The sequence below is a fragment of the Phoxinus phoxinus genome (genome assembly GCF_949152265.1).
Source record: "Phoxinus phoxinus genome assembly, chromosome: 15".
In the NCBI taxonomy this organism is placed as follows: domain Eukaryota; kingdom Metazoa; phylum Chordata; class Actinopteri; order Cypriniformes; family Leuciscidae; genus Phoxinus; species Phoxinus phoxinus.
Window position 1 is genome coordinate 21,084,657 of NC_136890.1, and position 27,932 is coordinate 21,112,588.

The 27,932-nt window shown below is 37.7% G+C and overlaps 1 protein-coding gene across 1 annotated transcript; it reads right to left on the reverse strand.

Moving 5' to 3' along the window:
- On the reverse strand, positions 1-27,625 carry cacna1sb (calcium channel, voltage-dependent, L type, alpha 1S subunit, b). The gene is made up of 45 exons (XM_079638851.1): positions 27,204-27,625; positions 25,396-25,501; positions 22,856-22,995; positions 22,514-22,647; positions 22,077-22,229; positions 21,685-21,890; positions 20,847-20,950; positions 20,447-20,586; positions 20,064-20,148; positions 19,820-19,980; positions 19,437-19,662; positions 18,870-19,077; positions 18,672-18,792; positions 18,328-18,442; positions 11,422-11,515; positions 11,175-11,244; positions 10,706-10,838; positions 10,434-10,563; positions 10,287-10,346; positions 10,097-10,203; positions 9,032-9,119; positions 8,716-8,823; positions 8,577-8,629; positions 8,339-8,485; positions 8,009-8,210; positions 7,642-7,800; positions 6,451-6,561; positions 6,279-6,362; positions 5,682-5,729; positions 5,251-5,277; positions 5,003-5,128; positions 4,569-4,634; positions 4,338-4,429; positions 4,006-4,165; positions 3,734-3,861; positions 3,522-3,618; positions 2,939-3,041; positions 2,766-2,867; positions 2,557-2,684; positions 2,287-2,409; positions 1,982-2,205; positions 1,820-1,893; positions 875-960; positions 698-784; positions 1-604 (listed from the first exon to the last, which is right to left on the reverse strand). Exons 1-45 carry the CDS (start codon positions 27,401-27,403, stop codon positions 374-376), a joined length of 5,547 nt encoding a protein of 1,848 aa, XP_079494977.1. The 5' UTR covers positions 27,404-27,625; the 3' UTR covers positions 1-373.
- Positions 27,626-27,932: the final 307 nt, after the last annotated feature.

Below are 27,932 nucleotides of genomic sequence, written 5' to 3' on the forward strand. Positions count from 1 at the left end.
ATGTGCAGTTTAAACCACAGGCATGAGACAAACAAAAGAAAAGACTTGTCTTCGTGTCTCTGTGTCACAGGCATTTGTCTGTATTATGCGAGTCACTCAACAGTGAATGTTCACAGAACAGAAGTGTGAACACTTTTATTGAGGATGTCTGGTAAATTCAGTTACCAAAAAACAAACAAGTCCTTAATCAGAGTAGCCAGCCGAAATAAAAATCACCAGACTTTGTATGACAGACTACGGATCTTTAAAAGTACCCTTTCAAAACAAACAGCACTACCTGTTTATAAACTGTGAAGCAAGTGATTTTGTACAATGGCGGAGGATTCAGGCTGATGATGTCTCATGAATTTGTTGAATGTCTCTCAGTATCGATCTACACTGCACTGGTGTCTTCATTGAGTTTGGCTGGCTTGGTGCCGGGTGGAACTGGGATGGGACGCCGTTTACGTTTTGTTACCTTGCCGCTCTGCCCGTTTACAATACCCTGAGCCATGCCCTCCATATCCTCCACACCAATATTAATGGCTTCTGCCAGCTCCTTCCTAGTCACAGATACAAACTGTGGATCCTCAGCCAAGGAGTCTAGACCACCGTCTCTCAGTGCCTGCGGATTCATGGAAAATACAGATTAATAGTCTTTCCTGAGAAGGTCTGTAATGCATGTAAAGTACAGGAGATGTGGCCTGGTGTAGTTTACCTGCTGAATGAGTTTGTCGGTGGCTGGTGAAGCTTCTGTTGCTGCTCTCTGGTTCTTTGTTGCTCCATATGAGGGATTATATTGGAACTGAGAGAATCACACACAGAGACAATTGTCAGGAATATCAAAAAGTCACCGTACAGTGTTCAGATAAGGATATGCAACATTTGTCCACACCTGTGTGATATCAGTCCTCACAGTGAAATCTGAAAGCTGTCTGTCATCAACGCATGAGGCTCCGCCCATATACAAACTGGGGTCTCCTATTGGTTCCACAGAAAATAATGTCATTTATACAATAAAATGTGTTGATTACTGTCAATATAATGGTTATCAATGCATTTTCTTCATGGTATGATGATTATGATAGGCTTGATATATTCATATATTTGTAATGTTAAAGTTTGGAGTCAAAATTATTTAATGTTTTGAAGGAAGTATCTAATGCTCACCAAGACTACATTTATTTGATCATAAATACAGTAAAAACAGCAATATTTTGATATATTATTACAAATTACAACAACTATTTTCTATTTTATTATACATTTTAAAATATTATTTATTCTTGTGATGGCAAAGCTGAATTTTCAGCATCATTACTCCAGTCTTCAGAATCACATGATCCTTCAGAAATCATTCTAATATGCTGATTTGCTGCTCAAGAAACATTTTGTATTATTATCAATGTTTAAACAGTTGTGCTGCTTATTATTTTTGGTACAGTAGACTCTTTCTATTTAGGATTATTAAATTAATAGAAAGAAAGAATTAATAGAAATAATTAACAATTAATAGAAAGAATTGTAAATGCCTTTAATGTTACTTTTGATCAATTTAATGTGTCCTAGCGGAATAAAAGTATAATTTTTTAATTTTTTTATCGTATTGTCCTCAAACTTTTGAACGGTAGTGTATAAGGAGGCATTTGTTACACTGCCTTTAATTAAAATTAAATAATAACATTTAATACAAATAAGAAAAACAGTACTTTTAATGTACTACTGTAAAACAAATTACTGTATCATAACAGTCAGTAATGAGAATCATTAGGGTATAAAATATAGTATATAATATCACAATGGAATAAAAAAAAAAAAAAAAAAATCTTTGATCACCTACTGTTTTCACTCATGTCCTCGTATGAATAGTTTCTGGTTGCAGCAGTTGACAGTGACTCGCTCTCAAAAGTAAACCTGGATGACAAAATAAACATCAGATGAGCATAATAACCATTACAGATACACATTAAGTGGCACTTTTTCATTAAAATGATCCACTTACTCTTCAATGAATTTGGCATTGTTATTGGTGTTGGTTTTCGTTGGCATGTTATCAGGGAAGAACTCAGTGTTCGGGAGGAAGACGGAGTCTGGAGGGGACTCTACATCCTCCGGTCGAGTCTCAGCAAACTGCAGGGGCCTCTGGCTGGTCATCTGTGTGGAGAGGGGGCTGCTGGGCTCAGAGGAGAAGGGGTCGGCGTTGATCCCAAACAGACCACCAGTCCGCTGCATAGATAGAGACACAGAGGCTGTAAGTCCAGATGGATATCTATATCTACATTTATCTATTTCCTATAGATCTATTACCCTATAGATGCCATCCTCTCCTCCCTCCAAGGCACGGTCCATCTCATCCTCAGCGATCAGGTCACCTGAGATGGCCCTGTGCAGTTCGGGGGCTGCCTCCTCCTCGATGCTGCGCAGACCTGCCTGCAAAACCAGAGCAGCACATGGACAGGGTAGGAGAGCGAAGCAAATAGTATCATTTTATAATTAGCAACCTAGCAAACTTTTTCTGTCTTTAAAATAATGCCAATTGGTTTGATATTTACTGCAGGCATGTATCATAAAGTGCACCTTAATCTCATCAGTATTCTTCTTGGTGGGCCTGTAGCCGTAGTATTCCTCCTGCCGCTTCATAAACTTGCGGAAATGTTCCTGAATCAGGAAGGTGGCATAGAACTTTCCAACGGTGACTTCATCCTCTGCAGCCAATAAAATCACATTGTAGTCAGACATGGATCATTGGTGAAAAAACTTGAGATGAATGAGTTCAATGACTTCACCTCCAATGGGTGGAATGACCTGGTCCAACAACTTCATACTGGTCCGTTTCCAGATCGACTTAATGATGGCTCTCAGCTCCTCATTTGCCTGCTCAAAGTTTCCTAACAGAAAAATGTCAGTTAAACACTACGCTGAGAAGTTAACTGCTAACTTTTTGATTTCAATTCCACACCTTCAGTTTTGATTTTCAGAGCTGTTCTGACCAGTGCGAAGAGTGTGGCGTTGAATGTCACTGTGCCGTCACTGTTCAGCGGCATGTTCATGGAAATCAGGCGCTGAGGTGGAAGTTCAAAATACATTTTTAAAATGCATGCAGAAATACACTTCAAATCAAAAGACTGGAGTTAGTAAGACTTTTTAAAATTAACATTAGTACTAGTATTCAGCAAAAATGCATTAAATAGATCTAAATGAAAAACTCAAAACTTTGTTATAATTTATTAAATTTTTATCTGTAATAATAAATGTTTCTTCAAATCAGCATACTAGAATTATTTCTGTAGGATCATGTGACACCAAAGACTAATGAAGAGTAATGGCTGCTAAAAATTCAGCTTTGCCATCACAGGAATAAATTACGTTTAAATATATATTCAAATAGAAAACAGTTATTTTAAATTGTAATAATGTTTCATATTAAATGTTGTCTTGAGTATAAGAAAACATTAAAAACATTTAAAAATCTTACCAACCCCAAACTTTTGAATGGTAGTGTACTTTCAACAAAACCAAAAAAGTTATACCGATTCTCTTACCTTACATGCTGAGCGGTGGGGACAAAATTTACCAAAACCCAATGGTGGTTGGATCCTCCGCAGGAGAGTGACTACATCCAGATGTTTGATTCGTCCCCTTTATAAGGACAGAAGACAATGAATTCATAAAATTCACAAAATGTTAAGAAGAAAAAGCACAAAGCTACATATAAGTTGTCATTAGCATTGGAGCCTCATGTGATTTTACTCACGTTGCTTCAGGATCATACTCCGCCCAGATCTTCTTGAACTCATCCAGGTGATGCGGGCCGAGGATTGACCAGTCGTGAGTGAGGTAGTCAAAATTGTTCATAATGACAGCCACAAACAAATTGATAACCTACCAAGAAGAGAATGATTTCAACAATGTTGGATAATGTATTTAGAGTTGTTTTCCACATAAAAACGTATATCTGCTAAACATCAATACAACCCTATTGTATTTGAACTTTCTTGAGAAAAAAGAGCTTCATTATTTGCTTACCAAAAATGCACACAGCATGTAAAAGCTGATGAAGTAGCAGACAGAAATGCTGGAGCCGCAGGTATACTCCTCTCCAGGGCCGTAGTCTGATTTGGGGTCGCAGAGCTTCCCGTACATAGAGGCTAGCATGATGTTAGGCCACTGCTCTCCAGTGGCAACACTGTGAACCCACACATTGACCAGTTAGCGGATTATTCAACAACAACAAAAATGCTATTTTATCTTTTCAGAGTTGCACTATATGAGCTCTCAAGCTTAGGTTGCATAAAATGGTTTGCAAAATTACTTGCATTAGAACAAACAAGCAAAAAATAAGTACATGGTTGACTTACCGAAACAATACCAAAACAGCTTGGGGGAAAGTTTGGAAGTTGTTGTTGCGGTTAATCTCTGTACCATCGTCCAGGGCTATTTTACCAAACATCTATAGAGAGGAGGAGAAAGAGAGAGGACATTCGTCCTTGAATTCGTCATTCGAATTTCGTCATTCGAAAATATAACAAGAAGGAGAGCAAAAACAGGACATTTAAACAACTGAGGGAAACCAGATAAGGGAAGCTCACCTGCATCCCTATGACAGCATAGATGAAGAAGAGCATGACAATGAGAAGACCCACATGAGGCAGTGCCTGAAGGAAGAACACAACATCATTTAATGTAAGAAACATCCGGTTAAAGCTAAAGCAAGGTTTACTTTTCATAAAACCTTTCCATCGTTTTCAAAAGAAGTCTCTTATGTCTCTTAGTCTCTCATGGCTCCATATATTTGATCACAAACAGCAAAACACACTAATCAGGATTCTTTGATGATTAGAAGGTTCGAAAGAATAGCATTTATTTGAAATATAAATATTTAGTAAAATTATAAATGTCTTTATTATAACTTTTGAACAATTGAATGCATCCATCCTGAATATATTAACTTCGAATCACTGGCCGCAAACATTTTTGTTTTCTTTTGTGATCAAGATGTTGATTTGTAATTCTCGTGTCTCACCTGGAAGGACTTAATGAAGGTCCAGAGAAGGTTCCGGATCCCCTCTGAGCGATTGAGCAGTTTAATGAGACGCAGCACACGGAACAGCCGGAAGAATGTGATGGAAACTTTGACATTTTCTGCATCCTATAATAGAGTAAAAAAGAGAGAAATATTTAGCTCCACCTAACAAACAAATCAAATGTTAAAAGTTTTTAGACATTTGAAAAAGTGTTTACAAAGAAAACAAACCAGGAAAATGTACTTACAGCAATTGCCTCCATTGGATTCACTTCCTGAAAAATATAATTATAATTATATTATAATATAATATAATATGATATAATATAATATAATATAATATAATATAATATAATATAAACACCATAATGTAGTATCATAGTAGATCTTTTGTGTATATTTAAGCTTTTAAATAAAATGCAGTCAAGCCACACACTTTACCTAAATCAATTAGATAATCAATAATGAATGCATACCCCTTTAAATCAGACTATTTAGGCAAGCAAACGGGACTAAAACAAAAATGAATTAAAAAAGCTTTTTATCCATTAGTAAGAATCTGTTGATTGAGCTCAAGATTATTAATGGCTTTCTAACACATTCAGTTGTCCTTGTTCATCTTGTTGAATGAGATAATGTGAGTGGTGTGTGCACCAATGCAGTGCAGAATGATATTTACAGCACAACCATGTAGGCACCAGAGTCCTCCGCTGGTCTCCAGCGCAGTCTGAGGGAAACAGAGAGATGAACGGTCAGGATGAGGGATGAAAGGTGTGAATGTAGTGCATGAGAGAAACGGAAATGCATCTTGGGAATCAAAGACAAACATCAACATAACCTCACAATTATGGATCACACTTCCAAAACAAGTTGGTTATTTATATAGGCAATAAAAAGTGCATCAAATCACTCTCGGGGATGTGCAGCGGTGTGTATTAAGCAGCTGTGAAAGATGGGAAGAGGGTGGTTCATTAACACAAGTGAAATGAATCATGAAAATGAGCCCATCAATGGCCACTGATGAGTGAAGTTGGTTGGATGAAAAGAAAATCGAGCTGGAGCTGATGAAATCGGTACCTCCTGTGCACTAATGCTGATATTGACTGCTTGCTGTGGTCTGTGCTTCATGTATCGCTAAATACGGGTTTAAAATACAAGCCATTGTTGGTCGCCATTTGAAATGCTTATCTTTTTGTAGAGACATTTACAAAGCTTTTAAATCACTGTGACAATATTTTTACATAATTGCGTAGCCTCAAATATTTGCCATACTCACATCAACCTCACTGAGGACCACGTCAACGATACTACCGACCACGATGATGAAATCAAACACATTCCAAGGGTCTCCAAAGTAACCCTGTATGAAGACGCACAAAATACCAACAACGTATTCAAATAGAGCACATCTTCTTATTCAGAGTTTCATATTGAGGAAGCAGGAGTACCTTTGCTTTGAATGCAATGAGTTTGACAACCATCTCGCCAGTGAACAGGACAGTGAAGATGAGGTTAAGATTGTGAGAGAGTTTGGTTATATGATCGGACTGGTTGCAGTGCTATACCACAGAGAGAAGAGAAACAAGAGATGTACAAAGCAGACATTTTTGTATTATGAAATATTATATAGACTGAACATTGTTCTGACCAATATAGTGACTGAATGGGTTTAAGCTTTACTTTAAAATCATGGTTGTATAGATACTGCTAAATGATAAGGGTTTTTAATGGTTTTATAATGGTTTTTAATTTAAAGCCAATCAAATTTTAACTTAAAGATACCGTAGTTAATATTACATGCAGCAATAAAATGACATAATATTTTTAAAAATGTGAAAGAATTCTTTTGAAAATTTATCAATTTGAAAAAGTGATTTAATAATAGAATAATTATTAATAAAACATGTTAAAAATAATTGTGTGTAAATAGTACATTAACAAAGCCTTTCTAATCGACCAAAAAGGAACACTTATAATAACTCCATGCCAATAATTATATATAATGCCAAATATGCCAAAAAATGACTTAAATATACTACTGTTCAAAAGTTTGGGAAGTTTAGGAAGCCTCTTATGCTCATAGAGACTTTATTTATTTGATAAAAAGGAACGATAGGAAAGACATTATTAAAGTAATCCATGTGACTCCAGTGGTTTAACCTCAATCTTATGAAGCGACGCAACGCAAGTGCTTTGTTTGCACAACGATGTATGCGTGTTATATTGACTCAAGACTGGTAGTTGTTCCGTGAACTCACTTTGGATAATATTATTTAGTAAATATAGAGGTAAATTATGTTTTTTTGCGCCAACAAAGCATTTGCGTTGCTTCATAAGATTGAGGTTAAACCACTGGAGTCACATGGATTACTTAAATGATGTCTTTCCTATTGTTCTGGCTGCGTAAATTGTGTTGCTCCCAATGTAGGGACTGAAAGCTCTCGGATTTCTTTAAAAATATCTTCATTTGTGTTCCGAAGATGAACGAAGAACTTATGAATGTGAAACGTCATGAATTAATGACATAATTTTGACAGGATGACAGAACTTACCCTAAAAATCTAACTGACCCCAAAAATTTTAACAGTAGTGTACAGTACATAGTTGTAAATAAATGTAACTGCTATTTAACTGCTTACCTGCATTCCAAGACACAGTGTGTTAAGCATGATGAGAAAGAACATGAGATACTCAAAGTAGCAGGAGGTCACGAAGTACCACACACGGTACTGATGCGTGTTCTTCGGGATGTAGCATTTGAGGGGTCGCGCTTTCAGTGCGTACTGCACACATTGACGCTGGTGAGGGGCGAGACAGCAAGAAAAGATGATTGTGAAAATCCCCAAAACACAATGCATGGACATCATGTGGCATGGACATCATGATAGTGTATTTACAATAAAAGTGGAGTTGAAGGAAAAATCATTTTGTCAAATATACACAATTTTATGTATCAAATCCCATGTGAATAATAACATCAGAGAGCAACCGCTCTACACACTATACCTGGTTCTTGTCCAGCTCGCAGTTCTTGTATTCCTGCTCTCCTTGTTTTTGAAAAGTGATGATGACGAAGCCCACAAAGATGTTCATCATGAAGAAAGCAATGATGATGATGTAGATGATAAAGAATATGGAGATACCCACACGATTATTGTACAAAGGGCCTGTGTCCACTGCATTAGAGTCTATGGCCCTATAAAGGATCCTGTTGAAGGTGAGTGAAGGAAGGTTTAGTGTGTAATATGTTATTGGCAGATGAAGCAATATTTTAAGTGTAAATCAAATTATAGTCACATGAAGATCTTAATAGGATGAGATTTTTCACACACTCACTCTGGCCAGCCCTCAAATGTGGAAATGGTAAAGAGAGCCAGCATGCCGTTCAGCACATTGTCAAAGTTGAAGTCGCTGTTGACCCACTGGCGGTGATGGATCTCCGTGTCATGAAGAGAATTTTGCACATGCTTTAAAAATGTTCCCCTAAGAACAACCAAAAGCAAGAGACATGTTTTAGATACTTAGCAGCAACATGAGGAGGAAAAAGCTAAGAAATGTGGCTGAAAATACTCACTGACAGTCCTCTGCTGTCTTTTGTAAGGGGTCCGTACAATAGAACAATTTCCCCTGAATAAAGGTAAAACACAATTCAAAACATTTCATTTTCATTTCAAAACCCAGTGTTTTATAGCACAATATAGAGGTTGTCTCACCTTGAAGAGCTGCACTCCTATGCAGGAGAACATGAAGTCCAAGAGCATGGTGACTAAGACGATATTGCCAATGGTCTTTATAGCCACAAACATACACTGGACCACGTGCTGGAGAGGGGAATTTAAAGTATATTTAGTGCCTAACATGATAATGCTTTTAAGATTGCTTAAGTACTAATGCAACAATTGAATATCCGCATTTGAAATGTCCTCAAAATTGTTTTGATGGCAGTTATCCATATATAAATTCACAGACAAATGCCACATCACAAATCAAAGTAGCTTTTTAGTTAGGATGCTGAACACATATACACACCTTTAACCCTTTGGCTCTGTTGATGGCCCTTAGAGGTCTTAGTACCCTCAACACCCTCAGAATCTTCACCACTGAGATCGTACTAGACCTGCAATCCAGTAATGCAGTCCAATTATTGGTCTTGACTGTATATTAATTAAAAAAATTAAACCAGTAAAAACATTAACATATTTCATTCATTTGTTTATTAAAATACTACCAACAAAATTCACAATGTCTTTCTTTAGCTACACGTTATGTGAAGTAAGTTGCTTTATGTGTTTGATTCCCTAAAAATAAATGACTCATAAGAGTCATTAATTCAGGAATCAGTTATACTACACTGGATTTGCTACAAAGAATCAGCTAATAAAAGTCATTTGTTTGGGAATTGTTTTGAGTACATTGGTCATGCCAAGTGTTTTTGATTCACAAAAAAAACGATTAATAAGAGTCATTTATTCCAGAATTATTTGGACTACATTGGTCGCACTATGCGTTTCTGGTTAATTAAAAGCTACTGGCTCATACGAGTCATTCATTCCAGAAACATTTGGACTATGTTGTTTACGCCATATGTCTTTTTTGTTCAGAAATTGGATGACACTGCATGCTGTGCGTTTCTGATTCGTTAAAAAGAACTGGTGCATAAGAGTCATTTTATTGATTCACCAAATAGAATCGGGTCATGCATTCACAAATTGGATTACACTGTTTGTACCGTACATCTCTCACGCTGTAGATTAATTAGGATTGTTGCTAAATAGTAAAACAGCCACTAAACAGAAGTGCAGATAATATTCATCAGAGCAAAAATGTATGTGTGAAACAAAAGTGTGTGAATGGTTAACTGATTTTTTTATGCTTTGTGTTATTTTATGCTTTATCTATTTGGCTATCTTGGTAGTTTATATCCAATATTAATAATGTTCCTTGTTTGAAATAAAAAATGTCTTTGTCAAAGCGATGATAGCTGCTTTATCCAACAGAGTTTGTCAAAGCGATGATAGCTGCTTTATCCAACAGAGAGTGGGGGTGATGATGTATACTAACAACTTAAACAGCATAAAATATTATTGAACTTACTCCATGCCCATGGACAAGAGGGAAACCCCCACAACAATGAGATCTAGAATGTTGAAGGAGTTTCGGCAGAAAGAGCCAGTATGCAGGAACGCTCCATAAACCGTCATCTAAAAATACACAGGTCAATTCTAAATTACATGTCAGGCAAACCACAAATCTGAAAGTTAAATAAAGTTGACAAGCATGTTACCTTCAACACAATCTCAATGGTGAAGACAGACGTGAAGACAATGTCTGCGTAAGCCAAGACCTGTGAGATGAATGAATGAACGCAGATTAGTATGAACGGATAACTAAAAGTTCAGTCAAAGCAATACAGTAATCAAAATGTTGGTACCTTGTTTCGGAAAGAACGGGGGTCGATGGGGTCTTCAGCAGCCAGAGAGATACTGCTGAGGAGGATGAAGAGGAGGATGATGTTGGTGAAGGTGGTGTGGTTGATGATCCTGTGGGAAAGCTTCCGGATCCTTTCAACAGAGAGCATCAGTTACTAACCACTGACAGCAAATCACTAACACTTCATTTTGAGGCCATTTTGAGGCCACAGTTCAAGTATAGTTCTAAATTTAGTTTCTACATTGTATTAAAAAACAGGGCATAAAGTCTAACTTGTTCTGTGGGCCAAAGATGAAAAAGGAGCTGGCCTCGGGCATGGGCACCACTGTCTCCTTGAGCTGCAAGTCGGCCATTGGTCTGGGTCTGGGGCTGATAGGGATCTCTGGTTCAACTTCCTCATCATCACCTGAGCAGGGGCGAAGGATTACAGCTCAGTCAACTCAAAAACATCACATGCATTCACAGATCTATGTGCGTATTTGTGATCCACTAAGATTTTGATTAGCATTGATGCTGTACATATCATTTAGTTTTGCACAGCTCAAGAACCACATGAAAATAGCCAGCAGTGTGGTTTGAAATGTGCTCCATAAATGAGCTTGGAGGCTGGAGCTAATAATACATTTTACTTATAATAGATCAGCTATCTTTGAACTTCATCCTTTACATGTTTAGAGATGTAGTTTGTGCGGTGTCAGCATTTTATGAAGTGCAGAGCCCTCAGATGTTATTTAAACGTTACCTGGAAAGTCTGCAGGAGGAAAGGGGTCCTTCACTTCATTAACATTTGATTCAAACTCATCTATTTTGAGCTGGAGGCAAACACATGATGAAACATTTAGGCATTTGAATTTGATGTGGCCAATTGAAGATCCAATGTGCTGTTGCATTTAGGATAATCTTGACAGTACTAGCTAGAAGACCAACTGGTAAAGCATTGCAGAAGGTTTATCTCAAATAAGCAATGCTCTGAGAGGTATCAAACATACCTTTGCTGTGGTGGACATTCCCTCAGCTTTCCTGGCCTCCATCAGTCTCTTAGCCACCAGGGCCTTCTCCTCCTCACTCTTCTCTGGCAATATTCTTAGTAATATTGTGAAATATTATTACAATTTAAAATAACTGTTTTGTATTTTAATACACTTCAAAATGTAATTTATTTTGTGCATGCATTACTGTCAGTGTCGTCAGTGTCACATAGGCGTGTGCGATATCACGATTTTTGATCGTGGACGATAAAAATGTCTCCACGATCTGCTTTTGAAGAAATATCGTAGTATCGTGTGTAAGGCTGGAAATAATCCAAGATTATTTCAATGCAACAAAGACACTGCTTTTCATTAAGACATTTCCAGCATAGCGGTGATATGGTCCTGTGGGCCGGAGGTTGGGAACAATGGACGAAATTGTGATGGTCTGATTGGTCAGTTTGAATATTTCACACCTAGGTGTTGGGAGATGGTCGGGGGAGAGATGACAAAACAGGACGGCAAATGTTCTTCACTCTCTTGTCTTTGGATGCGAAGCTGGGGAGAGGGCTCTCTCCCTCTCCCTCTCGCTCTCTCTCTTTCTCTTTCTCTCCCTCTCTCTCTCTCTTTCTCTCTCTCTCTCAGGTAACATTTATGTTGGGTACAAATGATTTAAATTCTCATTACATCATGTTGTAACTATTTAAGTGTAAACATAACCTTATTGCACATTGAACTTTTATTTAATTCATGGAGTCAGATTAAAACGAGATAATTGCATATGAGAACCTGTGTCTTATTTAACCAAAATTCCTTTAAAACGCTGGAGAGACTCGAACACGCGTTTCCTTCCCCGTGCTACTGGAAACCCCCATTGGACCAAAATAGCGCGACTTACAAATTGGTGACCCCGACGTGATCGCGAAGCACAACGCGAGCCGCGAAAAAAGATCTTTCCAGCAAAAATGGAATCTAAAATCAACACAGAGGTTTGAACATCTTCTCTTTCTTCCGCCGCTGTGGTAAGTCAACTTTTTCTACCTTTTTAGAAGTGTTTAAGAAAATGTTTGCATTGTTTACGGGTCGGAAGGCTCTTTGTTCTAGAAACACGTGTGAGGACGTGATTAGATTAGCAGCGGCAGCGCAGATGAAGAATAAAAACATTTGTATAGATTTGAAAGATCTCCTTGTTTGCCTAAGCAACAAGAAACGAAACCTAAAATTGGAATAACATCTTCCAAATAATGAATAACTCGACGAAGAACCGAAAAAATAAAGCCTAAAAGTTTTAAAAATCAGCCGCATGTCTTTGCCATTGTTGTATTGGCTTGTAAACAAACCAGCAACACATAAAGAGAATGAGCAAACAACAGAAATAAAAAGCTAAGTTTGTAAACGATCGAAAAATGCGTGATTTTATAAATAAAAAGGCAGGTCGATGAACTGTTTATGAAAAGCAAAGAAGTTTGGAAAAAAATAGGATGACATGATTTACAGGCTAAAAATCAGTTTTAGGCTAAGCTAAATATGTCCATGCTGCTTCCAAACGCTTAACCCTTTGTGCCGCCGGCCCACCGGTAGGCCCAAAACTACATTGAAAGCATTAATATCCTATACTGAACCTAAACAAACTCTATATTCGCATTAGGGTTCAGTAACTCTGAATCTTGAACAAAATTTATACATTGTTACGTTTGAATTAATTCTAAATTACTCCGAGATTGTTTTTCCCAAATAGATTAACGGATTCGTATGTTACCACAATGTCGAGTCAGAGATTAGCGACGGCTAAAATACTGATATCAGAAGCTCGCTGGCTGCTTGTGTGAGAGGATGAGTGAGTCCGTCTAGGACCAGTTAGAGGCTGGTCGATTAATCTAGCATGGACGCTTCCGCAACCTCTGTTCTAATTTAATGTTACCTTATGTAAGTGCACGTGAAAGATCACGGGCTTGGCCAATCCAAAGCCATTAAAGAAAAGTAAAGTTAATCTACTGGCGTCTTTAATGGTGGCCAAAACCTACTAAAGTAAAACGGTTAAGTTAAGTTCCACGAGGGACACACAAGAGAGGGCTACTGAATGTATCTTTGATTGTTGCGTGTAGGGATTACAGCAAAATCCTAGATATGTAGCCATTGCCTCAGCTTTTTGATCTTCAGGACTGACCACTTGTGCCGGAGACCTACTGGGTAAGGAACTCAAAGCGACATAGTTTCCTGGTCTAAGCGGGTAAAATATTATTAAAGAGTCAAAAGAGAATAATTAAACATTAAAATGGTAATTTTGCCTTCAAGTAGTCCTCAAAGAGACTAAAAATGAAAGAATAGGCATTTGAAATATAAAAAGAGAAACGGTGAACATATATATTTTGTCAACCAGCCTGAACCAAATATCTTTTCATAATCAAATGTATTGACACGAGAACGTACAGAGCAAGGGCCGGATAAAAATAATCGCCTTTTGAAAAAACAAATACTTTGACAACAAAGTTGTTCCAGAGACCAGAAATAATATTATTTACCTTATATTATTTTAAATATAACATAATTGTATTATAACTCGAATTCTAATATGCATTGTGTTATAATCGCCAAACAGGGCATTAATTGGAAAAGTATGACATCAGTCTTTAGAATTAGATTCTATTGGGATGTTAACCAGTGCCAAAAGGGCAGAGGATGTGCTTTTACATTTGCAAATAAGTGTGGCACAGTTAACAGCCAAATAAAACTGAAATCTGATCAGAGAAGTAAAATTACGAGGTGGGTGTGAAATGCTAAACAGCAGACAGATACCACAGTTTCTTGCAGGTAAAAAAAATAATAATATCTGCACTAACAAAATGTGTGAATGACACCATAAAACAGGCTACACCGATCCAGGTGAACAAATTTCTGCCCACAGATCTGATTGTAATGAGCAACTTAAAATGACAATATGAGTGATAAAAACTCTGATGAATCCAGAAGATTTCCCCAGCAGAACTGGGATCTCTAATGCTCATGACACAAGCAGACTGTGAAGACTGAACCAAGAGCAGCTTTAGGTGTCACACATTGTCCTGAAACAGCAACAATTTAGACCTGGTCTATGAAACTGGGTTTCATGTGAAAACAGGAATTAAAAATTTGAAACTGTTGAAAATATCTGAATTAACTGTGGTTCTCTGCATTTGTTTCTGTCTCAGGTTTTAACACTGAAATCCCTTGGAGAATGGACGCCAGGACAGGCCGGACTCCACCTGCACCAAAGCAGGACGAGATTGTTAGAACATAACCTGAGACTCGGGAGATGGGTGAAAAGACAACTCGAGGCCACTCACACATCACAGTAACACTACTGCATAACTGTGGCCTCCCAGTTAGAACTGGATCCAAATTTACAACACAATTATCATATTTGATTCCACCCATCTCTTAGGCATGAACACTGAACACACACCTCCATTTACCGCTGAACACTACACATAAGAAGATAAAGATGGCATAGAGCCCAAAAGTGACACTTCACTAATGATCTATTGTCCATCATCACACTGAACAGATCCAGACAGCTTCACACACATAGGATGGCAAAGCTGATCCCATGATGACAGTACACATTACCGACTCATGGGAAAACACTGTAACGTACACATGCATGGCTACAGTCACAAATTGATAATGCAAATTCTAAAGCAGAGGCAGACCTGCTATTAAAATTCAAAATGTTTAACTGATTGTTATTGGTGTGGTTGGAAAATCATAGGGCCCATGATTTCTCAACAATGCCTCTAATAACAGACACATCATAAAAAACAAACTAGATCTGAAGTGTGAACGCTTCAATCAATTACAAAAAAATTACAATTCAACCCTGTCATCGACTGTGACTTAGCCAGCCACACACACACCCAAAAACACACACACACACACACACACACACAAAAACACACACACACAAAAACACACACACACACACAAAAACACACACACACACACACACACACACACACACAAAAACACACACACACACACACACACACACACACACACACACACACACACACACACACACTGTTACAAGGAAGATCTCCATTCTTGTATTGCGCCAAAGTCACTTCTTAAATCTGCATAGGTGGCTTACATTGGAAGATTACTGAACAAACAATGATTATTACATATATTTTCTTCATGATTTTTGATTGAATATTATTATTGATATTACATGAAATATTGTTACATACCTTGCATATTTGTATTTTGACCATTTGACCTACAACAATGTTTTTGGACATTGATTAAATTGAATCTCTGCGTTTGGGTTACACTAAATATTTTACAGAAACTCTACATGAAATGAGGTTATAAACCAGCATTGTTGTTTTGTTGTGATGAAATTTATTTGAGTGTTTCCTGAAACAGTGTAAGAACTTGTTGATCTTCGTTTGTCCTCCCTTGACCGTGTTCCTAAATACTTAAGGGTTTTTTGCCAGAGACCAATTTGAATCTGACCATATCAACCCGTTGACCAATGACAAATGCCATGTGTCTACTTTTGCTGTTTGTTGTATTGGATGCTCTCTTAAATCACAGGATCACTGCTACTGAAGTTTATGTCCTGTGTCCTGGTTCAGAAAGAGGCAGCTGCTAGATTGCTGTCCCACTCGTTTGCTCCCAGATTCCTGTTCTTGTGGAGGTGTGATGGATGAATTGCACATCTATGAATGGTGAAAGACCATTTGATGGAGCCTCCTCATGCAGCAGCCCTGCATGGTGAACAAAGACTGAACACTAACAAACTGTTATTGCTACAAAGCCTGGACGAAAAGTCTGAAGATGCAACCACACAACAGAAAGCATGTCTCTATGGATTGTGCCACCTTTGAATTCCATCTGTATTGCCAATGGTGCCAAGCGGCGGACTGTAAGGCTGGAAATAATCCAAGATTATTTCAATGCAACAAAGACACTGCTTTTCATTAAGACATTTCCAGCATAGCGGTGATATGGTCCTGTGGGCCGGAGGTTGGGAACAATGGACGAAATTGTGATGGTCTGATTGGTCAGTTTGAATATTTCACACCTAGGTGTTGGGAGATGGTCGGGGGAGAGATGACAAAACAGGACGGCAAATGTTCTTCACTCTCTTGTCTTTGGATGCGAAGCTGGGGAGAGGGCTCTCTCCCTCTCCCTCTCGCTCTCTCTCTTTCTCTTTCTCTCCCTCTCTCTCTCTCTTTCTCTCTCTCTCTCAGGTAACATTTATGTTGGGTACAAATGATTTAAATTCTCATTACATCATGTTGTAACTATTTAAGTGTAAACATAACCTTATTGCACATTGAACTTTTATTTAATTCATGGAGTCAGATTAAAACGAGATAATTGCATATGAGAACCTGTGTCTTATTTAACCAAAATTCCTTTAAAACGCTGGAGAGACTCGAACACGCGTTTCCTTCCCCGTGCTACTGGAAACCCCCATTGGACCAAAATAGCGCGACTTACACGTGCTACAGTGTATTCTATCAGTTGCAGTTCTGGCGCCTCCGTCCCAACATACTGTACAATGCAACGTACATTCACAATACATGTTAACGCAGAGGTCGAGTTACACACACGGGACACTGCAATTCACAAAAGTTAATTATTTCATATATGAAATGCTCTCAGACAGCAAATGCAGTGAGTTTGCTTCCTTATTCTCTGAGAAAGTAAAAAATATCAGAAAGGTGATCACCATGACGGTGTTTCCTGTGCCGGTGCTGGTGTCCGTTTGTCCATGTCCATGCCAGTGTTTGTGCCGGTGCCGGTGTGTCCGTACCGTTGTCTGTGCCAGTGCCAGTGTGTCTGTGCCAATGTCTGTGTCTGTGTGTCCGTGCCGTTTCCATGCCGGTGTGTCTGTGTCCGTGCCGGTGTCGTATCCATGCCATTGCGGTGTGTCCGTGCTGGTGTGTCTGTGCCAGTGTGTCAGTGTATGTGCCATCTCTGTGCCGGTGTGTCTGTGTCCGTGCTGGTGTGTCGGTGTCCATGCCGGTGTGTCTGTGTACATGCCAGTGTCGTAACCATGCCAATGCCGGTGTGTCCGTGGCGGTGTGTCGGTGTCCAAGCCGTTTCGGTGCCGGTGTGTCTGTGTCCGTGCCGGTGTGTCTGTGTCCGTGCCGGTGTCGTGTCCATGCCAGTGCGTATGTGTCCGTGCCGTGCCAGTGTGTCCGTGTCTTTTTGTTTCATGTTCATGTTTCATGTCTATTATTTTGAATAGTAGACATGAGAATAGTAGATCTGCTCTGAGAACTTTAATAGTAGCTTTAATAAGGATCAATGTATAATTGATATATTGGTATGGTAAATCTATGTAATGTTTTATTTGTTTATTTGTTCATTTAATTTCTTTCTTGAATGCTTCTGTTAAATACACCTACTGTAGCTGAAAAAATAAAGCATTGTTTATTTCACTTATATATTATATGTTGTGTATAACGTGTATCTTTGTTCTTATCTTTTAAAAACAAAGAAAATATGACAAAGATTTTTACTTTCACCACTTTGGCCTAAATGTCTGCCATTCTTTTTTATTTTAAATCTTGTTACCTTGTAAGGCTTTGTTTTTAAAATAGGGACATTAGTTTGGCAATAATGCTCAGTCACTTGCAAAATAGTAAAACCAACATGAAAAAGAATCGTGATAAAATCGTGATTCGTGATTTTCCTGAAAATTTCGTGATATGATATTTTTAATCAATTCATTACATTTATACATTTTTGCCATATCGCCCACCCCTAGTGTCACATGATACTTCCGAAATCATTCTAATATGCTGATTTGGAATTGAAGATTTATTTGAAATTTAAATCTTTTATAACATTATAATTGTCTTTACTGTCTCTTTTGAGACAGCTTCAAACTTTTTAACAGAAGTGTGTTTAATTCTGTAGATTTTGTCTTACTTCATAAGTTTCCTTCTGGCTTTCTCCTCTGCTTTCTCTTTTTGTGCTGCTGTCAGACTCTCAGCCTCGGCTAGATTGTCCACAGCAATGGCCAAGAACACATTCAAGAGGACGACTGATCAACAGCTTGCTAAGGAACAACCCAAACACCTTTATCACAACAATATAACAGTACTGGATCTGAAACACTTCCCACTTAGCAGCAAAAACATTGGCAAATGTACATTTTGTTTTAAGTGCTTTGCAATATTCTTTAAAAAAAAAAACATACTGCATTTCCATTGATCATCTCCAAGCATTTCTGGTAAATACATACCAGAGACACAAAAATAATGAAAGGATACAGTTTCCACAGAAATATAGCATTATGAAGTAAATGCTGACAAGAATTCCTGGGGATTGAGGTCCACCATGAGCCATGATTCCATTGTACATGATTGTGTCCCACTCCTCTCCGGTTAGGACCTGAAAACAAAGGCCAACTTCACATAAACAGCTTCCGTAATCAGAGAACAATGTCAATAAAATCGTAGTCGGAGTACCTGGAACACACTGATGAGGGCCTGTGGGAAGTTGTCAAAGTTACTGCGCTGAACCACTCTGTCAGGGAAATTGAATTTCCCACCGAACACCTGCATACCCAGGAGGGCAAAGATGACGATGAAGAGGAAGAGGAGCAGGAGCAGGGAGGCGATGGATTTCACTGAGTTTAGAAGGGATGCCACTAAGTTATTAAGTGATGTCCAGTACCTAAAGATCAATGAGAGGAAACAGCAACCTTGGCGGAGGAAACAGGTATTTTATGTATGGGAGGTAATTTATTGTAGAAAAAAATAGTATTAATAATAATAATAATAACAATAATAATGTCAGTAATTTTAAAACGAAAATTAAAAACTAATTAATAATAAAAAATATATATTTATGTATGTTATATTTAACACAGCAACATGTATTATCACACAGTAAAATATTGTTAGAATTATGCTTTATAAGCATAATAAAACAGTTCTTGTGATTTGTTGCAGGAAAATAAGTTAAGACGGGTAAGATTTGGAAATTAAGACATATTGTTTTCTATTACTGTAGGTTTAAATAAGTGAACATACTTTGTGAGCTTGAACAAGCGTAGGAGTCGTATGCATCGCATCACAGAGATCCCCAATGGTGTCATGATGCCTGACATGACCAGGAAGATCTCCAGTAATCCAATCGTGACCACAAAGCAGTCAAATCGGTTGAAGATGGACATAAAGTAGGCTCTCAGACCAAACGCATACATCTTCATAACCATCTCAATCGTGAAACAGATGAGCAGGATTATATTTGCAGTGTCTGCAAACAGCAAAATTGATCAGCATATTAGACTTAGTATAAGCATTTTATTCCCCAAAATATACATGAAGTTATTGGATGATTCTACTTTAAAGATTCTTTACAACAACCAACAAACTAAATAGGAGTTGGGAATGTATTGCTTTATGGAACAGACCTTGAAAACTTGTTAAGCCCTCAGTCTGGTTATGATGCTCCGTCGCAATGACCAGAGTGTTGAGTAACACAACAAGGAGAACCCACCAGTTGAAGAATTTAGCTTTCACCCAGCCATGACACTTCCTCCGTAAAACGATATTCCAGTGGCGTGCAATACGGCTGTTGTTTTCACAGTGGGACCATGGAGAATCAGTCTTCAGTTGAATCGTGATTAAAAATGTTGTTTTTGCTTGCATACTCACTAGAAGTAGACCAACTTGTTGATCCCCTCAATCTGGTATAAACTATCTGTCTCTGACTCAGTGTCCTTTCTAAGAAGAAGAAGTGCTGGAGAGTAAATAGAAGTAGTCAGAAACTTTAATGATGCTGTTCTTGCACTTTTAGATAAATATACATTCAAGTTACAATTTGAATGACAATCAATCAATAGATAGATAGATAGATAGATAGATAGATAGATAGATAGATAGATAGATAGATAGATAGATAGATAGATAGATAGATAGATAGATAGATAGATAGATAGATAGATAGATAGATAGATAGATAGATAGATAGATAGATAGATAGATAGATAGATAGATAGATAGATCAGCAGAGACATAAACACGTATAACAACATTACCCTCAGAATCTCCATCCATAACTTCGGCAAGAGTAATCCATTCCATGTATCCTTTCAGATCCTCATCCATTTGTTGTGTCTCTCGTAGCTTTTGGTACTCTCCTCGTGACCGTGACTTCTCCCTCTCCTTGGTAAACTCCCTGTAGAGAGAAAAAACGAATCTCAATTAGGCCCCTTAGCCATGTAGCTGAATTTACTGAAATGGCTGCATGGTCATGTGATATTCTTGTATATGTCTTACAAGTAGCTTAGATGAACCATTTAAGTTGATTAAATGTATCTGTGTCCCACAAACCATTTCAGTGAACTTATTCTGCCAGGTTTCATGATGCACTGAGTTCTCTCTAACTTCCAAAATTGCTGACTGTTCATTAGAAACGTTAATTAAAAGACCTAATACCCGCTCAGTACTCCAAGGATGAGGTTGAGGATGAAGAAGGAGCCCAGCAGTATCAGAGTCAGGAAGAAGATCCAGGGCCATTCATTCCCTATGGCATCATTAATCTGAAAGATCGAATCATCACAGTATTTGATTTTGACAAACATGAGATAAGGATTTAGTGTTAGTTTTAACTAGAAGTATACTTGCGTACGGTCGTTTCTGGAAGCCAGTGATTGTAGTTTATAGTTATAAATATGGATATTTTTCCATCGCTTCGCTTCAGAAGGCCTTTATGGAGCCGTATGGATTACTTTTATGATGGATGGATGTATGCACTCCCATTATAAAGCTTGGAAGAGCTAGGATATTTTTTATATAACTCCTAGGATGGCTTGAGGGTGAGTAAATTATGGGATACCGGTAATTTTCATTTTTGGGTGAACTAACTCTTTAACAAACATGTTCACACATAGGTTTACTGTGTGAAATTAAATTCTGCTTTGATTTCGTTTGAAACTATTTCATTGACGGAGCAAAAATAGTAACTGGGAATATTGTATCTAAAATGTACCCGATATTAATTTCTTGTGTACTTGTGTGTTGTATAAAACCAATATCAATATCTATGTATTAGACCAATATAATGTTGGTCTAATTATCAGCATAATTTATAGGCTACTATATATACCTATACTGATTGATATAAGTAGCCTATCAATAAAAATGTAACACCAGCATAGAGTAGTTTTATTATTGATTATTGTTTTATTATATATTAAAATAAATGAAATATTGTCCTCTGGTCTCTCTACACAGTATAATAATGAGGAGGACTATCATGCCCATAAGTAATTACCCAGTAGAGCACATCAGTCCAGCTCTCCGTTGTGATACATTGAAAGATTGTGATCATAGAAAAGCCAAAGTTGTCAAAATGGGTGATGCCAAAGTTGGGACCAGGCCAACCTGCCCGACATTCAGTGCCATTGATGGTGCAGCGGCGCCCGTGTCCAGCCTGAGCACAGGGTGATGGCTTCTCATTCTCCCTGATGGCAACGATGTCTGAAACAGAGGTTTAAAGCTTAGATAACAAATCTAAGTATTGCTTTGTCAATTCATTATGTTTAAAATTAAGTATTTTCTTTTACTTATTTATTTAAAACTTGTTTTATGAGAAAACTTAATTATGAGATGCACTTTAATAGATGTTTAAAGATCAGTTATCAGTCTCAAAATAAAAAGACTTACTAGTGCCCTGGTAGTAACATGTCTTGTGCATTTTACACTTGAACAGCTCCAAACCCATAATGGCATACATGGTGACCATGAAGAAGACTAGCAATGCAATGTGGAAGAGGGGCAACATGGACTTCAGAATAGAGCTCATCACCACCTGCAGGCCTGGATGACAACAAATACACTTTCAACACACCACCTTTTTGGCAAAGACATTCTAATCTTACATGATAGTTAACAGCATGAGTATAATAGGTTGTGTAAGCACCTATTTAACCTGCAATTTTCACTCAATAGTGACTCAGTTTGTTAAAATTATGAAGTAAGTGTACTTATATATAATGTAATTATGATATTATGTTGTGAGTATATTTAGGATCTAGCTTTAAATTCCTATGTTGCCGTACTTGTGGTGCTATTGAGATGTTATTTTTTCAGAAAGGTCTTACTGGGAACTCCAGAGACGAGCCGCAATGGTCGCAAGACTCGAAACGCTCTAAGAGCCTTCATGTCAAACCCGCCTCCCTTCTCGGTGGGAACTCCTGCTATTGTGTTGATGGTGTCCACACAAAGTGTGAAGAGCCTGTGGAAACAGTTTAAAAGGACAATTACTTAATGAATATAAAACAATTAATAAAAATTGTTTAGATTATATTGCATGGATTATTAATACGTCACAAACTATACAAAAAGTTCAGGACAGTTTTGAGAATCATTTCAGAAGACAATTGTGTGTGTGACTTCTGAGACAAATTTTCTGTGACTTCTGGACATTCTGAAAGTCATCTTACCCCATGAACACAATAACAAAGTCTAATAAGTTCCAACAATTTCGTAAATAGGCTCCTTCATGGAACAGGAGCCCATACGCTACTAGCTTTAGGAAGCACTCCAGAGTGAAAATGACCAGGAAGATGTACTCCAGACTCTCCTGCAAGGAAACAAACAGTGTTAAAGGAGGGATTAATGGGGTGTAAAAGATGATGCAGTGACAAATATTTTTTTAAGGATTTGTTTGTAATTTAATTGCAACTGTGATGGGTTTGGTCAATAAAAACAAAATCTGTATAAATATCTGTTTAAACTGTAGTTGTACTGTACTGAAATCAAATAAAATGCGCTCAGAACTGGCTCTGTATATTACTGTAAAGTCAACATAAAATCAAAATTGACCGTTTTTTTTTAATGGAACATACCAGTGTTTATTATAAATGATTTTCTGAGCACATCATTATTTTTGAAAATTCATGTTCACTTGTAATCTTTAATCAAAATAACTTCCCCTCCATCTTGCAGCGACATTTCTTTTGCTCCCTGATGATGCGTTTACTGGCAAAAGGGCGGGACAACCTATCACTCACATGACATCACAGCAATAGACTGGTGCAAGTATGACGTCCCTTTGTAGGCCAACCGGCAGTTAGCATCACACTGGTTCCCTCGACAGAAACCCAATAGGTGTTTTCCCTGGGCTTTTAGATTATCACAAAAAACAAGCTCTGTGATCAATAAAAGTTGATGGTACTTACATGTTTTGTCCATCAAGATGATTTTCTCAGATTAACACAACATTTATGAATTTTGAAGCCTAAATGCAGACTATAAACGAACCATGGTCCCACATCTTTAACCTCATCACAACAAAGATTCTTTCAACTCTTTCAGTTTTATAAACCTCCTTTTTCGAGACACATAACAGCTTAAAAAAACTGATGTATTTTATGTCGTAGAATAAAACGTGAAAGTATCTTGAGCTTGTGTTCACCACCTTATTTGTTATTTCAGCCATTTAACCAAAAACCTGTTAAAAAAACTCATACACTTCACTTGTTTCCGCGTTTTGGCCTACAAATTTACGTCATACCTGCACAACTGTAGCATACCACAACCATCCAGTCAATTCAATATGAAAAATTGTTCTTGTTCAAGAAGCCATTTCACTACTGTATATGACACAATATGGAAGAAAAGACTAGTGTAACTTCTGTTTCATGCCAACTTTAAACTTTTACTCTTAGCTGACTCTGCATATTAAGATGATTGGAAGAATATACATAAAAAATTACAGCATAAACTACGGAAGTTTTGTTATTTCCACAATCCACATCCTAAAATGACTTTATATCTCAGAGGGGCTATTAGCAGCTTTAGCTCACTGTCAACTACATCACATGGATGATTTGTTCAAAAAACAAACAAATGCAAAGTGGCTCTAAAACCCAAACCTTAACATTTGCCAAATCAAACAACTTTCCTCAGATGTGCAGTGAGGATCTAATCTGTATGTTTTACACAGCACACTGCCTCTCATTCTACACTAGCAGGCCATATCAAAATAATTCTGACCATGTCTGAGATCCACTCTCAGCTCCTCTTTCATGATTTAGTATCTAAGGAATGAATGACCCACACCGACAGTCACTGTAACCCCAGGGGAGTAAATAAGTGAGTGGGGCTCAGATTTGTGAAATCTGAAATGTAATAACACCCTATGTTCTGAGAGAGGAATGGTAAATGACTGCACACGCTAGTGGAAAGAGTGTGACCTACATACTGCCAATGAAGCTTGAGTCATAAAATAAGCTTGTGTAAAGAGGATTTATCATTATTTTTAAGTGTTTATAGCCGAAACCTAAAAGGTTACACATAGGAAATTAGTTTTGGCACCTAGACTTTAAGTCAACAACAGCAAAGTTCTGTGGCCACATGGGGTAAATGATTTCATTATCTTTGCAGGTCTGCTCTACAGTCATGTCAATAAAATCTATATTAATGCGTCATGAAAATCCCCTCCCAAGATTTGAGTATATTTTTAAACACCACACTTGTACCTTTGGACATGCACATCTCAAACCAAAGACTAAATATAAAACCCACGACACACAACAGCACCTGCTAGCATGGTATATTTACAGTTTTAAAACATGTTTTAAATTGCATTGTTGGTACGTCTTAACAACAATTTTAAAAGAGCTTATTTGTGTAAATCACACATAGGCTATTAATACAAAGGAATCCAGTGCAAACCGGTGCAAACGCCAACTGGGAGAAAACTTTAGCGCACATGTATCAGTTTCAAAACACATGTACGTTAAAAGACATGAATAAAGATCTGAGCAACACTTGATGTTAGAAATGAAAGTTTCTCAGATTATCTGGCAACACACCATGAGACGTCTGAGGCATATCCTTTAATCCAGTACCATAAAAATTATATAATTTATTTGCAAAATGAGTTGATGTATCACTGCAAATTACTAGCAAATCGAAGTAATCAGGGATTATTTGTTTAACATGTATGTTCTCCTATGATTTTTTAAGAACATCTCACCAATGTTAGGTTAGTGTTGTTGGTGTCCTCTTCAGGCATAGGGAGAAACACAGCCAGAGCTACACAGTTAGCAAAGATAGTTAGCAGGATAATGATCTCAAAGGGTCTGATGGAGTCTGCTCAGGAAAACATTGGGCAAACTTGGCACAAACTACCACTGGAAAATTGAAGTAAAGATTTTCACATTCAACTTTGTGATGAATATAAGCAGGTCTTGCATACATTAGATTTAACATTAACCATACATTAACAGTTGGTCAGTGCCAAATACGAGTTTTTAAATAAAAGAAAGGGATATTGGTCAGTAAGTAAATTGTAATTAAGGACTCACTCATCAGATTTTTCATCAGAATAAACATTTACTAGGACAGAATATATAATATAATAAATATACGATTAAAAAAAGAAACAGGCTATATTTATAAAATAAAATAATTATAAAAATAGCCTACACACAGTATTTACTTACCATGATAGAAATACTTTCATGGCCAGTAAGAAGTATTTCTACATTTTCTCAATTCTCTGAATTCAGAAATACTTACTAAGTTTGAGTTTAAACTGTACTCTACATGTGGCCTGTAACTGTAACTAACTGTAATTCTAAAAAAAAAACATAAACAAAACTAACTGTAATTCTGTGTGCATTTCTGCCACTAGGGGGTGGAATCAGAATTCCCCTGCCAGCTCAGCATCATGTCCACTGATCCTACACAACAGCTGTGCATAGCCAGAATATTATTAAACTGTATAAATACACATAGATAAATAGCTCCAAAATTACACCTCCTATTCACACTTCCATTTATATGCCTCTTACTTGTGAACTAATCAAGCAAATATTTATTGTAGGCTTATATTGTTGTTTTGTCTCCAAGGGTGATCTCAAAAGAGGAAGCAAAGAAGCCGCTTCCAACTTTAAAGGAAAAAAATGGCTGCACGATTCTTGTTTTTGGCTGTAATTTAGGAACTTACAGTTATGAAAGAGACAGCATTATTACAAATATATCTTTATGTGCATTTAATCATATTTGCATATCCAAAATTGCAAATCTAAGTGCTAAAAACACCAAGGCCTGGTTTTACTGACAGGGTTTAGACTAAGCTGACTAACGTGTCTTACAAAAATACATTACTGATCTTGAGAGAAAACAATGGCACTGACATAGATATCTCAGTGCAAGTTACTTACAGTTAAACCAGCTCAAACATGCATTTTAGTCTGGGACTAGCTTAAACCTTTTCTGTGAAACCGGGTGTATGAAGCCATGTTAAAACAAACAATACTGTAAATTGGGACAATTAACACTAGTTTAAAGTCTTATTAAGAGTGTTTTGCTGACTGGCTGTAAATAGTCTGGGGTTTATCCTTATCATCTTCCAAGTTAAGGCCGGGAACTACTGCTTCCAATTGACCGTGTTGAGTCTGACACATAACAAAAGCTTAACACCTTTAGTTCACAACTGAGACAGAGATTTCAGCACCTTAAGAGACACTAAACCTGGGGATTACGAAAAACAACTGCCTCTTTTATTTTCTCCACCTCGCAAATCAAGATATCTTTCATGGAGCAAATATCTCGCTATGGTTTTGTAGAACATTAAAAAGCTGAGTAAGACAAAGCCGTGGCTGTGTGCTTTGTCTGGCATGCATGCTAAACCACCTCTCTGGGGGACGGATGCCTTTCTAAAACATGCCTATCTCAGCTTACGATTCAATAACATAACTAGATGAACATCAAACCACAGTCCAAAGCAATATGGAAAGGGAACTGAACAACTAAAAATCAAGTTAGTTTGAAGGATACTTCCATTCCACAATGTTGATGCAGGTCTTGCGGAAAGGGTTTTTGAGCGTGAAGAAGAACAAGGTACGTGGAGGTCGAGGGTTTCCTCCGGTGGCCTGCATTTTCTTGAGCTTCTCCCTCTGCTTTCTCTTTAGTTCTTCTTCATTCATGATGAACGAGGTCAAAGCTGCCACCCCACCACCACCGCCGCCTGACTCCATTGTGAATCTCCCAAATGTAAAATCTTCTTATTTTCCACAAAATGCGATGGAAATTCACCCAAACAACTGAAATGAGATTCCTAGTTTAACAAATCCTTGATGTCCTTAAGTACAGGTCAGATCTTTAGCATGGTCCTAAGCCTCATCCACCATCTCGCCCTCTCTGAGGAAGGCACAGTCTACCTTCTTAGCCCTGGCCCCTTCTGCAAACCTACACCAGACAAGGAGGCATCAGAGGGGCAGGGAGCATTTAGGCACAGCTGGCCCCTTCTGAGGGATATATATAGACTGGCAGTCAGTGTCCATTCTTGGGGGTGCGGAGGCAGGTGGAGGAGGGGAAGGGCGGCCTTGGGGTGTAGCAGATGAAGAAACCAAAAAGAAAGAGAATGAAGGATCCATAGGAGAAATGCAGCTGCTTTTAAAACAGATGAAATATGAAATTAAAAAGGAGGAAATATGAATAATACATAGTGTTATTGAAATACGCCAGGCTCATTTACTAGGTGGTTTACTGTGTGAAACAGCAGAT

Excerpts from the sequence above, each read along its gene's own strand:
- cacna1sb (XM_079638851.1), bottom strand. The coding sequence starts at position 27,403 with ATGGAGTCAGGCGGCGGTGGTGGTGGGGTGGCAGCTTTGACCTCGTTC. Across the intron at positions 10,347-10,433 it reads CCCGTTCTTTCCGAAACAAG|GTCTTGGCTTACGCAGACAT; the intron begins GTACCAACATTT and ends TTCATCTCACAG. Across the intron at positions 2,410-2,556 it reads AGAATACTGATGAGATTAAG|GCAGGTCTGCGCAGCATCGA; the intron begins GTGCACTTTATG and ends CTGGTTTTGCAG.